Source organism: Colletes gigas, unplaced genomic scaffold (assembly GCF_013123115.1).
Source record: "Colletes gigas isolate AHSC1104 unplaced genomic scaffold, ASM1312311v1 Colletes_gigas_Sc00018, whole genome shotgun sequence".
Lineage (NCBI taxonomy): Eukaryota > Metazoa > Arthropoda > Insecta > Hymenoptera > Colletidae > Colletes > Colletes gigas.
The window spans coordinates 3,941,442-3,955,302 of record NW_025106647.1 but is presented as its reverse complement, the minus strand read 5'-3'; the positions used below and the strand labels follow the sequence as shown (position 1 = coordinate 3,955,302).

At 34.1% G+C, this 13,861-nt stretch overlaps 1 protein-coding gene across 1 annotated transcript in view; it reads right to left on the bottom strand.

Annotated features, from left to right (window-relative positions):
* The window catches only part of LOC122400487 (neural-cadherin), a 355,065-nt gene extending 341,629 nt beyond the window's left edge, over positions 1 to 13,436 (bottom strand). Inside the window, exons 1-8 of the mRNA XM_043401991.1 lie at positions 13,426 to 13,436; positions 11,535 to 11,543; positions 10,294 to 10,485; positions 7,976 to 8,222; positions 7,105 to 7,324; positions 6,619 to 6,895; positions 5,277 to 5,872; positions 4,251 to 4,397 (exon numbers count right to left, since the gene is read on the bottom strand). Coding sequence (XP_043257926.1) covers positions 4,251 to 4,397; positions 5,277 to 5,872; positions 6,619 to 6,895; positions 7,105 to 7,324; positions 7,976 to 8,222; positions 10,294 to 10,456 — 1,650 coding nt within the window. The 5' untranslated portion in view covers positions 10,457 to 10,485; positions 11,535 to 11,543; positions 13,426 to 13,436. The remainder of the gene's footprint in view (positions 1 to 4,250; positions 4,398 to 5,276; positions 5,873 to 6,618; positions 6,896 to 7,104; positions 7,325 to 7,975; positions 8,223 to 10,293; positions 10,486 to 11,534; positions 11,544 to 13,425) is intronic.
* Between the last annotated feature and the right edge of the window lie 425 nt (positions 13,437 to 13,861).

Genomic DNA, 13,861 nt, shown 5'->3' with positions numbered 1-13,861 from the left:
GACTTTCTTTTTCTCTTTTACAAGGCAACGTACTCCTAATGCTTGCATTATACATATAGGATCCTAGTTCGTTTCAGAGAAAACCATTTTCTGCGTAAAAATGATAGCTAATAATTATGCAAATATCCTGTATATAAATTTAAATTCATTTTCAGTTAAATAAACAATTTATAATCCAGTTTTTGCAAAAATTGCTGCAACTTCTTTGATTCCATAGAATCGAAGCACTAATCATAGAAGACAGCGTAAATGATAATAGTTGATATATCCATTGGATAGAGGATGAAAAGCCCTTTAAAATGAGTGTTCATTTAAGTCGATAGCGTAATAAGTTCCGGAAATATAACGATTTTTGTTTCAAGTTAATCGCATGGTTAGTTCCGGAGATACAAGGGTTCAAAGCGTTTCTTTACTTTTCATTGTTTACGTCGCGAGCTCATTTACCTACTTAGAAATATTACGTCACTCGATTACATTTGCCACGTGATTGGAGTAGGTCAGCACGATGCGCGTGTGACAAAAAGGTTCGACGCATAACAGATAATCGAATTAAAAAAATTACCCCTGTACATAAATTGCGATATCTCAAAAACGGAAAGTCGGATCGACATAACTTCAAAACCATTTTAAAGGGGAGGCCTTACCGCTTCTAACGTTGGATCAATTATAGAGAAAACAGTAGTAGCTTCGAAATTCCACGCGTCTAAAGTTTTATTATTTTTAATACGCCTTAATACTAAACCTACCGCGACCGGTCAAATGATCATTTTTAAAATTTCGTTTAGAATTTCTAACACGCAATATTATTTTAACACCATTTAACTTCACGACTTTTTTATAGTATACGTACAATGAATTTTACAATATTCGCTTCTATCCTTATTGTTTGTTTTCTGAGAAAAATATATAGTGTCTTGCCTACCACGATCAGTCATCTGACCGATTGAATGATTTATATTTAAACTGGACAAAATTTGGTACCAAATTCTGGTTAACTTCCGATGTAAATAGGAAATATGAGCCGCTTATTTTGAAAGTGGCCTAACTCCATTTTTCAATTTTTTCCGGTTACCATGGTTACATGTACAACTTCATGATATTTATCAGTAAAGAATTTTAGGTTGCTTATATTCCGAGCAAATACGATAATTCTTGACACATAAGTTTTCAGAGTTACTTCAGTAATTGAACCGTGTAGTTTGAAAGTGGCCTAACTCCATTTATACTTAAATCAAGATATTTAATGTTTACATGTACGTTTGGGATGAAACTATTGCATCCAGAGGTGCGCAAGAAATTGTTTCATGCATCCTAAAACATGTTAAAAATTTAAGAAGTGAAAGACACTTTATAGCTTACAGTGACATGTGCGCCGGGCAAATTAAAGACATTAAAGTAGCTTTAATGTGGTTAAAAATTGTCCAAACATTGGAAAATAATGTGGAAATCATAGATCACAAATTTTTAATATCAGGACATTCGTTTTTACCAAATGATAGAGATTTTGGCGTGGTAGAAATGTCATTAAAAAAAAATAATTTACTGTTCGTTCCCCGAGATTATTACAAGATTATTAAAAAGTGTCGGAAAGGTAATAATTTTATTGTAAATGAAACGAGACAAGAAGATTATGTATCAACAAAATTATTCGAAGACGCAATTTTTAAAGGGGTAAAGAATTCTGATGGAGAATCAATAAACTGGTTAAAAATATGTTGGATGCGTTTTGTCAGAAATGAACCGTATAAAATTTTCTATAAGACATCAATGAATGAGAATGAAAATTTTAAAGTCCTGAATGTATTACCACGTCGGGGTAGACCAAGAAAGTTCGAAAATATTGTATTGACACCACTGTATAAAAATATCAAACAAATTACAACAGCAAAATTCAAGGACATAACTGACCTATTACGATATACATATACCACCGGAACATCATGATTTCTTCAAATCCCTTTCACACGCACAAAATGTAGACGAGTAGTAAATTGTTTTGTAATAAATTTATGTTTGTAATTTTGTACGTTATGTAGTTAAAAAATGTTTTGAATGGCATAAATTATGTTTCCAAAGTGTTTTAAAGATATGTAAAATAAATTCAGTATTGTTTTTTTCAATTTGAAGCATCTTAAATTATGTTGAATGGACTTGGGCACCTTCAAATTTTATAATGAATCTGGTTGTTAATTTTGAAAGTGGCCTAACTCCATTCTTAATAAGAAAACGCATATTATTCACTTAATAATTGCCACTATTTTAATAGGAACTATAAATTTAACACCCTTAGATACACTTAAGCAGTATGATTCATTAGTATCCTATACGTATATTTTTAAATTCATTGAAACGCAAACCCTTAAATATCTCGATTTGAAGATAAATGGACTTAGGCCACTTTCAAAATAAACGGCTCATATATGTATAGCAAAGACGAAAGGAGAGAATCTTCAGTTTCCACTGTTTTAGAACAGTCTAACGGATATCGTAATTTATGTAAAAGGTAATTTTTTTAATTCGACTATCATTGTCTTCGTCTAGCGGAGTCGGACCTCCTTGTCGCACGTGCGTGGTGCTGACCTACCCCGCGTACGTGACTGTCGTGACCCAGTTCCGGCGTAGTATTTCCAAGAATTTACTACGCACTGTCTACTATCTAAGCGCGCGAGATCAATGAACTCGCGCGGACGCAGCAACGAAACGTAAACAAACCCTATCTCCGAAACTAGCCACCGCATCGACGCGAAACTAAAATCTTTATATTTCCGGAACTAATGAAGCTATCGACTCGTACAAACGCTCATTTTAAAGGGCATTTCATCCCCTATCCGATACCCATATCAACTATTATTATTTATGCTGTCTTTTATGTTTATTTTAATATTTACTTTGACTCTACACACCGAAAGAAGTTTCAGTAAGTCCTACTGATCGTACGACTAGTGTATGATAAAATTAGACCATAAATCATTTATTTAATTCAAAATGAATTTAAATACAGGATGTTTGCGTAATTACTAGCCAGCACTTTTTCTTAAATAATTGTTCTTTCTGGAACTAACTACGGTATCGACTTGGAACAAATTTCGTTTTCAAGGACGTTTTATCTTCTATCCGATGAAAATTAAATAATTTTTTAACATAAAAGAGAAGAATATTTTACGAATAAACATCAAAACACAACTTTTTATACGTATAATGCAAAAATTAAAAGTACATTACCTCGTAATAGAGAAAAAGAAAGTCATTTGACCGATCATGTTCGGAATGGGTATACATGAAATGCCGGTAGGTTTAATATTAACACGCATTTTCTAAGACAGAGTGTGAACTTTTAAAAATTACTTTTAGTCCCTTGTTTCTCGTAGTTATCCAACAATTGCTATATTTTAAATATCTAATAAGTTAAACACATTGAAGTTAAATAATAGTTTTTATTTGGTTCCACTCGGACAATATTTTAGTTGCTACGAGTAACAATTATTGCTGGTTTAAGCTTTAAAAATACAAACAGTTTGAAACATTTATATTGTTAATCAATGCTCATGAATCCACGTGCGTTGTTTGTGCTATATGAAATACCACATAACAATTACACAAATAAATAATATGGAAACTACTGGATAGACTCTTTCATTAATGCAAAAGTTCGTTAATTTATTCTCGTGCAATTGTACCACGCACTAAGTGCGGAAAACCACGATCGCCTATAATTTGCGTTTCTTTCAAATGAGTCTGTTTGAATTCCCTGATAGTTGCTACTCGAGATCATAAACGCATCAACTGACGCTTCGTTGAATTTCCCTGCGCCAGGAAATAATAGAAAATTGTACAAATGAAACTTGCGTTGAATGCAAATGAGACGAACGGACGAACCTACTATTGAATTACGTGCGCGAATGTTCTTCAAACTGGGTTAAACATGACTCTACACGACGCAACGTATTTATAAAGTAAAAATCCTGAACTTATTTTTGTATATCTATATCACTATCAACCCCATCTCTTCGCGATTGCAATTTTTACTGTGACTATAACACAATACTAATATCATTTTCCACGGAATATTCTTTTTCTACTTTTAATTTACTTTTTCTATTTTTAATTTTCAAACGGAGTTAGTTGTCTGATTTCGAATTACTGCTATGTTTAGTGTTTGGATCGAATGTATTAGTATACAATTTCTAAATAAGTTTTGTAGGGTTTGACTATGATTGCTTGTTTCTTAAGGTTTTGATAAGTCGACTCACCTGACGGTCGAATAGAGGTGGGTTATCATTGACATCAGTGATTTCAACATTGAAAGAACAAACTCCTTCCAAGGAAGGTTCACCTTGATCCGTTGCTTTGACAGTAACGGATACAAATTTTCCATCGTCTCCTTCGCGATCGAATACCTGAAAATATCAAAATATAATAATTTTATGTTTCTCTTTTATTTCAATTTGAAATAATACAATTATCGAAAGCACACCCACTCGATAGTATGTCAAGATGCTTCTTATATTGTAAAAACCTTTAATATTAAGTAGTTAAAGTAATATTTTGACTAGTAATTTGCAAACACTATACTGCAACCAATATGCAAAATTTGAATTATATAGCGAAGGGAAACTTTTCAAAGTAAATAATTTCCATTTTGACAATTTAATTTGTTGCAAAAGAAAACTTAAAATGACCTTCTTCGAGCTTTCTAAACCGAAGCCTCCCCTTAATATTTTAAAGTATTTACAACTTTTTCAGGTTTTCGTGGCCGTCATTTTTATTTGTCAGTTTTAATTAATTTTTACAAATTTGGTTCATACTTAAGATATTGTATTAAACGCCGCAAACGATTACGTGCGCTGTTTCTTATTAAAAATTTCATTTTAACATGTCAAAACGGTCACGACGTAAACGTAAATATTCATGTACCTACATTCTACAAAATAAATATAGTTTTTGCAACAAGTCGTTTCAGCATATTTTTTTCATGAAATACACCTCATGATCTTCTCACTTTTATAGTAAAACCCTTTTATCTCTCATCAATAGAAAAAAGTATGATTTTTTTAAGAAAATGAAATTTCTCCAAAAATGTTTCATTTTATCTTTCACTTTTTAATAAACATCTTTACTGTACAAACTCATCCGACAATTTAACAGTGTTATTATTAAATCTTTGACGTATCGATTAAAAAAAAAAAGACACTTGAATCTACCTAAGTATTTGAGCGTGTGTGCTTGAGGGTTACAATCCCGATTGATTAAATTTCTATTAAAGTTTCCTTGCGTACCCTATTCGTTAAAACTTGGCCTGTCTCCTCGTCCACGGTGAATTTCGTACCCTTCTGATTGGGTTGTTGTACGATCGAGTATTTCACTTGTCCATTGACACCTTTGTCCTTGTCGGTAGCCTGTACCTTGATAACGGTGCTACCGTTCGGCGCGCCTTCCTCGACTTGCGGATTGTATTTGTTGCAATCGTTGAACACTGGCTTGTTGTCGTTCACGTCCGTGATAAACACCACCACGACCGCCGTGCTGGCGTGCGTGGTAGTATCTCCATTGAGGCAGCAGGCACCGTCGTCGTACGCTGTCACATTCAGCTCGTATTTGTCGTTGTTCAACGCGATCGCTTTTCCGTGCAGTCGGATCACACCCGTGATCTCCTCGATCACGAACTGGCCCCAAGTGGTGTTTCCGTCGGCGAATTTAAACCGTACATTGTCACCGTCCTTATCCGACGCCACCACAGTTGTAACCAACGTGTTTGGCCCAGCGTTCTCGTCTACGTTCGGCGTGTACACTTGCTGAGAGAATTTTGGTTCCTCGTCGTTCTTGTTCTTCGTGTATATTCGTACCGTTGCCGTTCCAGTTTTGGGAGGCTCGCCTGAAACAATGGTTCAAAGTCAGTCGGAAAGATCTAAACAATTTTTTGACAATATTACTTGCCGGAAAAATACATTCGAAGAACGAAAAAAATAGTAGATAGAAAGTTATAAGTAGACTGGGGATCTTTATGCAAATTCATATTTTTATTAATGGAATTGATAAAATAGAAGCTTTGTAGAGGGTTGTGTCAACCCTTGAATTATATTTTTCCATATTAACTGCATTCTGTAGTTGTTTGAGAATTAAAATTTTTCATAAATGCATAAACAGTCTACTTATAACATAATATTAATATAGGCTTTAACGCTTGTATTATCAAACTAATGAAAATGGTGTAAAATTTAAAAGACTGGAATTATCAATTTTGTACGATGCAATATATTTAAAGAACTAGAATTATCAATTTGTATTCATCTTTTCAGTACCATTTTTAACCCTTACATTAATGATACTATGAGTGAATTTTCACCCACACATTAATTATAATATTATTGTTTAGATTGCAATACTCGAAATAGAATGAAACCTATTAGAACTCAAATTTGAATCTGTAGAAAAATTAAATACAGTAAAATTTAACTAATAAAACGATACGTTAGAAGAGTTGTTTATTTATTTACCTAGTCATGGAATGTCAACAAAATTTATTTATTATGTTTGCAGAGTAAAAAATAACACGTTCAAAAATGCTAACATTTTTGTATCCCGAAATTACTTGGAGTAATTTTGAAAGTATAAATACACCTTTGTCTCTGGCTGTGACAACAAATTCGTAGTACGCGTTGTTGTTGTCCGCGTCGAGCTGCTTATTATTAACGATGATCCCGTTCGAATTCACGCTGAAGTGGTCGTCGGATACAAGATACTCTATTTCCGCGTTAATTCCGGAATCTGCATCCGTTGCTTTCACTTTTATTATACTCGAACCCAACGAAATGTCCTCGTCCACGTTGTGAGCCTGGTAATCGGGCAACTCGAACTTTGGCGCATTGTCGTTCACGTCCGACACTCGAATTGACAACTGAAAACGTGGTGACATCAATAATAATGTAATTTTGTATACAAGTTGTTTAAAAGGATTAAACTACAACTTTATGCATGGGCACTACAATCTTATGTTATAGTCAGAACTTAAATAACAACCTGATAATAAAATCAGTCAAATGTTTATTCGTAAATTTTGTCGTTGCAATTGATTGAAGCTAGGTAAGAAAAACAAAGATAAGGTACCTCGACTGTCGTGGAAAAACCACCAGAATCCTCCGTAGCTGTTACTATGAGAGAATAGACGTTAGGATGACGTAAATCTTCGAAGTCTAATTCTTTAGCGAGCTTCACGATGCCGGAAGTTGGCCCGATATTGAACGTTCCAGCTGCGCCTTGACCTTGCGCCTTCAAGGTGTACCGGATTTCACGATCGGCGAATGATTTTGCCTTCACCGATATGATACTGAAACGAATCAGAAGGTACGATTCGTTAGCTGACAACGAGACTTGTATTTATCCCAAATTTCTCTAATTGCCACTTAAGAAAAATTGCTAACAGAATGCAGAAATAATATAAATATAATAACGTTTGGTTTGTGCTAGGATTCTGACTGATTCGCATATTTATTTAACAGCATAAACACTGTTTAAAAAGAAGCGTATTTTCAAAGATGATAGCGAACCAAGTTACCAAAAACATTAAATACAATTTATTTCCAGGACAAGATTACAGTTTCTTAGTTTGCCGTCGATAGCATGTAAGTAAAATGTTTATAAAGAGTGTTCTCATTCTATGATATAGTAGCGAAGATTGTTGAGAAACGATGCATTTATAAAATTAGACAGCGAGCGAAATCTCCATAGTTTCATCAATCTTTCCTACTAGAAATAAGAAGAAGAACTTCAGTTTATTTTGTTCCCATTTAGTAATGAGCAGTTTATATTTACGAGGCGTAGTTTTAGTAAATACACTTGCCCTGGATCGTTTATCTACTTCTTCCTGTAAAGTCTGTTATCATTCAGCAACGTTTTTACCGAGGATTTTCGTATGAAATCCATTTCTCATCCCCGGTTACTAAATAACTTAAGAAAAACTTTTCTTTTTATAACTCACTCGGAGTCTTTCTTCTGGTTTTCCGGTATCTCAGCCTCGTATGCCTCCATATAGAACTGCGGTGCGCGTTTTCCACCTACGATCGATAGGCGTGCCTCAGGAGTCGACTGAAAACGCCTCTCATCTATACGGCCGTTTTGATCCTCCGCTTTCACGTACAGAACGTATTCCATGTCCAACTGAAACAAATCGGTCCCTCGGGTGCGTAGAACTCCGGATTTCTCGTCTACCTCGAAACGACCTCCAGCTGCAAGCAAAACGGTAGCCATTTATTTTTCAGTCGGATAATTCCGTGGCACTTGGCGTCGAATGAGAGGTTCAATCTTTCATGGAAAGAATCCATAAGTATTTCACGAAAAGCAGTTCTTGGGGGGACTGAAACCGTTTCTATGTAATGGAAGAACAGAACAACGCTATTCGATCGAGGATAAATTCTCTTACAGACCCCTCCCATCTGTTAAGAATCATTCGATTGTCTATTTTTATTATTCGTGTAGAAAATATATTTCAAGCAGGAATTTATGTCCAACAGATATGAATTGCTATAGCAGGCACATCGAAATCATTCCTTTTTCCAACACAAAGTTATATTTGAATATTCTAAAAAAAGAATTTAAAATTCAAATTTTCTAAGGCGCCAAAACAACTGTCATCTCCGACGAGACAACCGCCTAACAACGAATCTTATCGATAGTCACCGCCACTCAAACCTCAACTTAAAATAATTTGACCTCAATTTAAAATAATATTTTGAAAGTGGCCTTAGTCCATTTATCTTCAAATCGAGATATTTAAGGGTTTGCGTTTCAATGAATTTAAAAATATACGTATAGGATACTAATGAATCATACTGCTTAAGTGTATCTAAGGGTGTTAAATTTATAGTTCCTATTAAAATAGTGGCAATTATTAAGTGAATAATATGCGTTTTCTTATCAAGAATGGAGTTAGGCCACTTTCAAAATTAACAACCAGATTCATTATAAAATTTGAAGGTGCCCAAGTCCATTCAACATAATTTAAGATGCTTCAAATTGAAAAAAACAATACTGAATTTATTTTACATATCTTTAAAACACTTTGGAAACATAATTTATGCCATTCAAAACATTTTTTAACTACATAACGTACAAAATTACATACATAAATTTATTACAAAACAATTTACTACTCATCTACATCTTGTGCGTGTGAAAGGGATTTGAAGGAATCATGATGTTCCGGTGGTATATATCGTAATAGGTCAGTTATGTCCTTGAATTTTGCTGTTGTAATTTGTTTGATATTTTTATACAGTGGTGTCAATACAATATTTTCGAACTTTCTTGGTCTACCCCGACGTGGTAATAAATTCAGGACTTTAAAATTTTCATTCTCATTCATTGATGTCTTATAGAAAATTTTATACGGTTCATTTCTGATAAAACGCATCCAACATATTTTTAACCAGTTTATTGATTCTCCATCAGAATTCTTTACCCTTTTAAAAATTGCGTCTTCGAATAATTTTGTTGATACAAAATCTTCTTGTCTCATTTCATTTACAATAAAATTATTACCTTTCTGACACTTTTTAATAATCTTGTAATAATCTCGGGGAACGAACAGTAAATTATTTTTTTTTAATGACATTTCTACCACGCCAAAATCTCTATCATTTGGTAAAAACGAATGTCCTGATATTAAAAATTTGTGATCTATGATTTCCACATTATTTTTCAAAGTTTCGACAATTTTTAACCACATTAAAGCTACTTTAATGTTTCTATTTTGCCCGGCGCACATGTCACTGTAAGCTATAATGTGTCTTTCACTTCTTAAATTTTTAACATGTTTTAGGATGCATGAAACAATTTCTTGAGCACCTCTGAATGCAATAGTTTCATCCCAAACGTACATGTAAACATTAAATATCTTGATTTAAGTATAAATGGAGTTAGGCCACTTTCAAACTACACGGTTCAATTATTGAACTAACTCTGAAAACTTATGTGTCAACAATTATCGTATTTGCTCGGAATATAAGCAACCTGAAATGCTGTACTGATAAATATCATGAAGTTGTACATGTAACCATGGTAACCGGAAAAAATTGTAAAATGGAGTTAGGCCACTTTCAAAATAAACGGCTCACATATCCATCTGTATACGTAACTTTAATTGTTTATATTTTAAAAACTATTGAATAGTTACACCTAATTTTTTATACACGTCCAAAGTAGTCTCTTTGCTATCGTTCTACAAAAATGTATTAAAATCCAAGTCGCATAGTTCGTGCCCTTTTCTTGTAAGATTGTAATATCGAATTCAATACGTACTTCGATCTCGTACGATGAAGTAGTGAATACTGCTGTCGGTGTCAGGATCTCGGGCTTGAAGGGTAAACACATGAGTATTCGGTGGCGCATTCAGCTGTACGACCGCTTGCATTGGCAGAGGTCGATTTATGAAGTACGGCAGCTCATCGTTATCGTCCTTCATGTTGATAATGACACGCTGATTGTCCGTGTCTGTAATTGTCGATCGATTATTGATATGCGTTCGCAACGTCCGCGTACATTGACAGAAAATGGTGGACAGTGCGCACAAAGACGGTGACCGAATAGCATTTGACATTATCTAAACCCGACGCTTTGACCTTTGGGCTGTTAAATTTAACGCGTGTCTCGAAATGAAATTTCTCGATACGGGATATATGTAATACGCTGACCTATCGATGTATCGTATTCCGAATATTACGGAACGAGCATTGTTACATGCTCGAAAGGTCTGACTCGTCGATTGCTATCGAAATTCTTCGAAAAAATTCCCTGCAAAATTAACGAGAAACACTCTGTAAATCAATCCCAGTGTTTCACGTTAGAAAATTAATATAAATTAATTTTTATTTAATTGACTTATAATAGTGCGTATTAAATAAATTAATTTTGATACGCGGATAGATTTTGTATAGATCCGAAACAGAAAAGAAATAATATCGAATGAATTTTGTTCCAACACACAGGATTTAATATGGATAAAATTTTATTTATACAGTTAAATTATTATTAAATGGTTTTATATTTATAGTTATTTTATTTTGAAAGTCGAAAACATTTGGGACAGATAGTGGAGATCGTGCTTGAAATTATATTTCGTTTATTATTAATGAATCAAGATTTTTAAATATACAATATATTCCAGGGCACTCCGAATCCCATTAATTATGACGATAATCGAATTCTTTCGAAATTTCATCGCGACGACGTTGAAATCCTATCTGAACCGACTTACCGTAGCGTCATTCTATTCTAAACGTTTGAGGAGAAAATGAGTTTGAATTATTAACGTACATCTTCTTCCGTCACCGCCCATAAACACTGTCAACCCAGAAACAGCGTTCTACGTAGCAAACTCTAATTCGAATTAACGTCTGATGCGCGAAACTAATTGCTTCACACTACGCAAAGTACACAACTACCAAAAGCCGTAGCAAACTCAGTTTGCTTTTCGTTCAAAATATATGGTAAAATGTTTTGCACGAATAATGAAAATGAAGGCGAAACGTGTGTCTACTTACATGTGAATCCTGTGGGAAGCCAAGAATGTGGAAAAGAAAACGTTTTGTTATTAATAATGGTGACACAAAAAGCACATGTAATTAAGAGTGGAAACATGGCAAGAAATGTTGAATCTGACGAATAATCGATACGCTTCCAGTTCCTATTAAATAAATAATCCTTTCGAGACAGAGTGACTTTTAATATAATTATCAACTATCAGCAAAATGTCTCTCTCCTAATATAAAAAAATTTTAATGGGAGATTCTAGAGACCAAAATAAGGCGAAAATCAAGAATACCAATTTGTTGATTGAGGCTTCGTTAAAAAGTTATTAACGTTTAAAGACAGCCTCACAGTTTTGTGAGTGAGAACCACTAGGACTGATCTGCCTTAACCTATTGCAGTTCTACAGGCAGAATTATGAACATTAATAACTTTTTAACGAAGCCTCAATCAATGTATTAGTATTCTTGATTCTCGTCTTAGTTTGGTCTCTAGAATCCCCCATTAAAATTTTTTTCAAGGTTGGTCGAACGTTCTATATAAGTTACGATTAAAAAAGAAGAAAATAAAATCATTTAATTTATTGTGAATAAAAACGTACGAACTTTTCGTTATCGCTAAACCACTCGTCCCTAATATATAATTTACGATTGAAAATGAATAAAATAAATTCGCACCACTTGTCTAACGTTCCGTCGAAAATGGCGATAGCGTAATAATTTCACGAGCAACGCTCCACATTAATAACGTTTAAACACGCCGGAATATGTAATTTCATTTCTCCCGTTCCCTTCATGCGTAACACGCGTCCCGACCATTCTTCTCTGGCAAACTGTAATTAACGTTCAGCACACAATGTGAAACGAACGCTCAAACAGTCACCCATTCCGAAAGGAAATTGTATCCACGTGCGAGCTACTACACGGGCTACGCTCGTGCCGGAAGTTCGCGTTGAATATTTCTTGCCATGCCTCCCTTATAGGGGCCACAGACGCAACGATTCCTCCAACAGTTTCTACACCCTTCGTTGATACGATTATTCGAACGATAATGATAAACGCGACAAGGAGAGTAGATGTGTATGTACATCGCTGGGTATCATTTTTAGTATACACATAGCGTGACAAAATTTATTTTCTTTAAAAATTTCGCTTTGTAATCTAGTTATAAATATAGACAATGTTGAATGTAAACACTTTGCCAGTCGCATATGATTCCGAAATATTTTACATCGAATTTAATTGTCATTCACACAATGTATACAATACATACAATTTTGTTTTCTCGAGAAATTTCACTTTAAAGTTTTATTATAAATGTAGACACTTTGTTGTTGCACGTATATTTCTGAAATATTTTACATCGAATCGTTCAAAATTTAATTGTCACACACCTATGTGTACACATAGTGTAATGCAATTTTATTTACTGGAGAAATTAATGGTTTTATTTACAGTTTGTTAGTCGTACTTATACTTCTGACGATGAAATATTTTACATATTTTATAATATATACAAATATATTACAATTTTATGATAATGATAGGCAATGTTGAATATGAACACTTTGCTAGTTGTACCTACGTGGGTATACTTTTAAAATATTTTGCATCGAATCGATACAAAAACTTTCATACGTCTATGTATTACTGCAATGGGACGAAGGTAGATCGTTGCGTGTATGGCTCCTATGACGATTTAGTACTATTTTTCTATGCGATCGGTGCTGATCGAATAATGGTGCAACGTGCAGCGCACGATTCTCAAGAAGCACAGCTTCCATCCCTGTACGAGAAAAGCTCCAGCGACGAGAGAAAATAACAGAACCATAGCACAGATAAACGCGAAGATGGGAGATCGAATGCACAGAGTATCGAAGCAAAAGTAATAATTAAAACATTGTACCGTCAAATGGACACCGGGTATACGGCGGGTGCTGTAAGCACCGTTCTTCGGCCGCCGAGCGAACAACAAAATAAACATTAATCAAAGAAAATTGTCAATACTTTCACGTTTAATTAACAAAAAAAAAGAGAAATTTTTTGAAAAATTCTTTCGCGAGACAGAGGGCCTCTGATTTTCATGGACAAATTGCAAAAGCATACAGTCACGTCTGAAATGAAAACAGTTTCTGTAATTTGTTAATGGAATAAATAAAATGGTTCAACTGACCAGAAACATCTTGTAATCCTGATGAATCTTTGCATGTTCATAGATAGATTTAAATATAAACAACGAAATTACATATTCTGCATTTTGAAGGAAAATAATTTATTCTATTTTGTGTGCCTATTTGCTCTCTCGAAACTTGTCCATTACAATCAAAAACACCCTGTATATA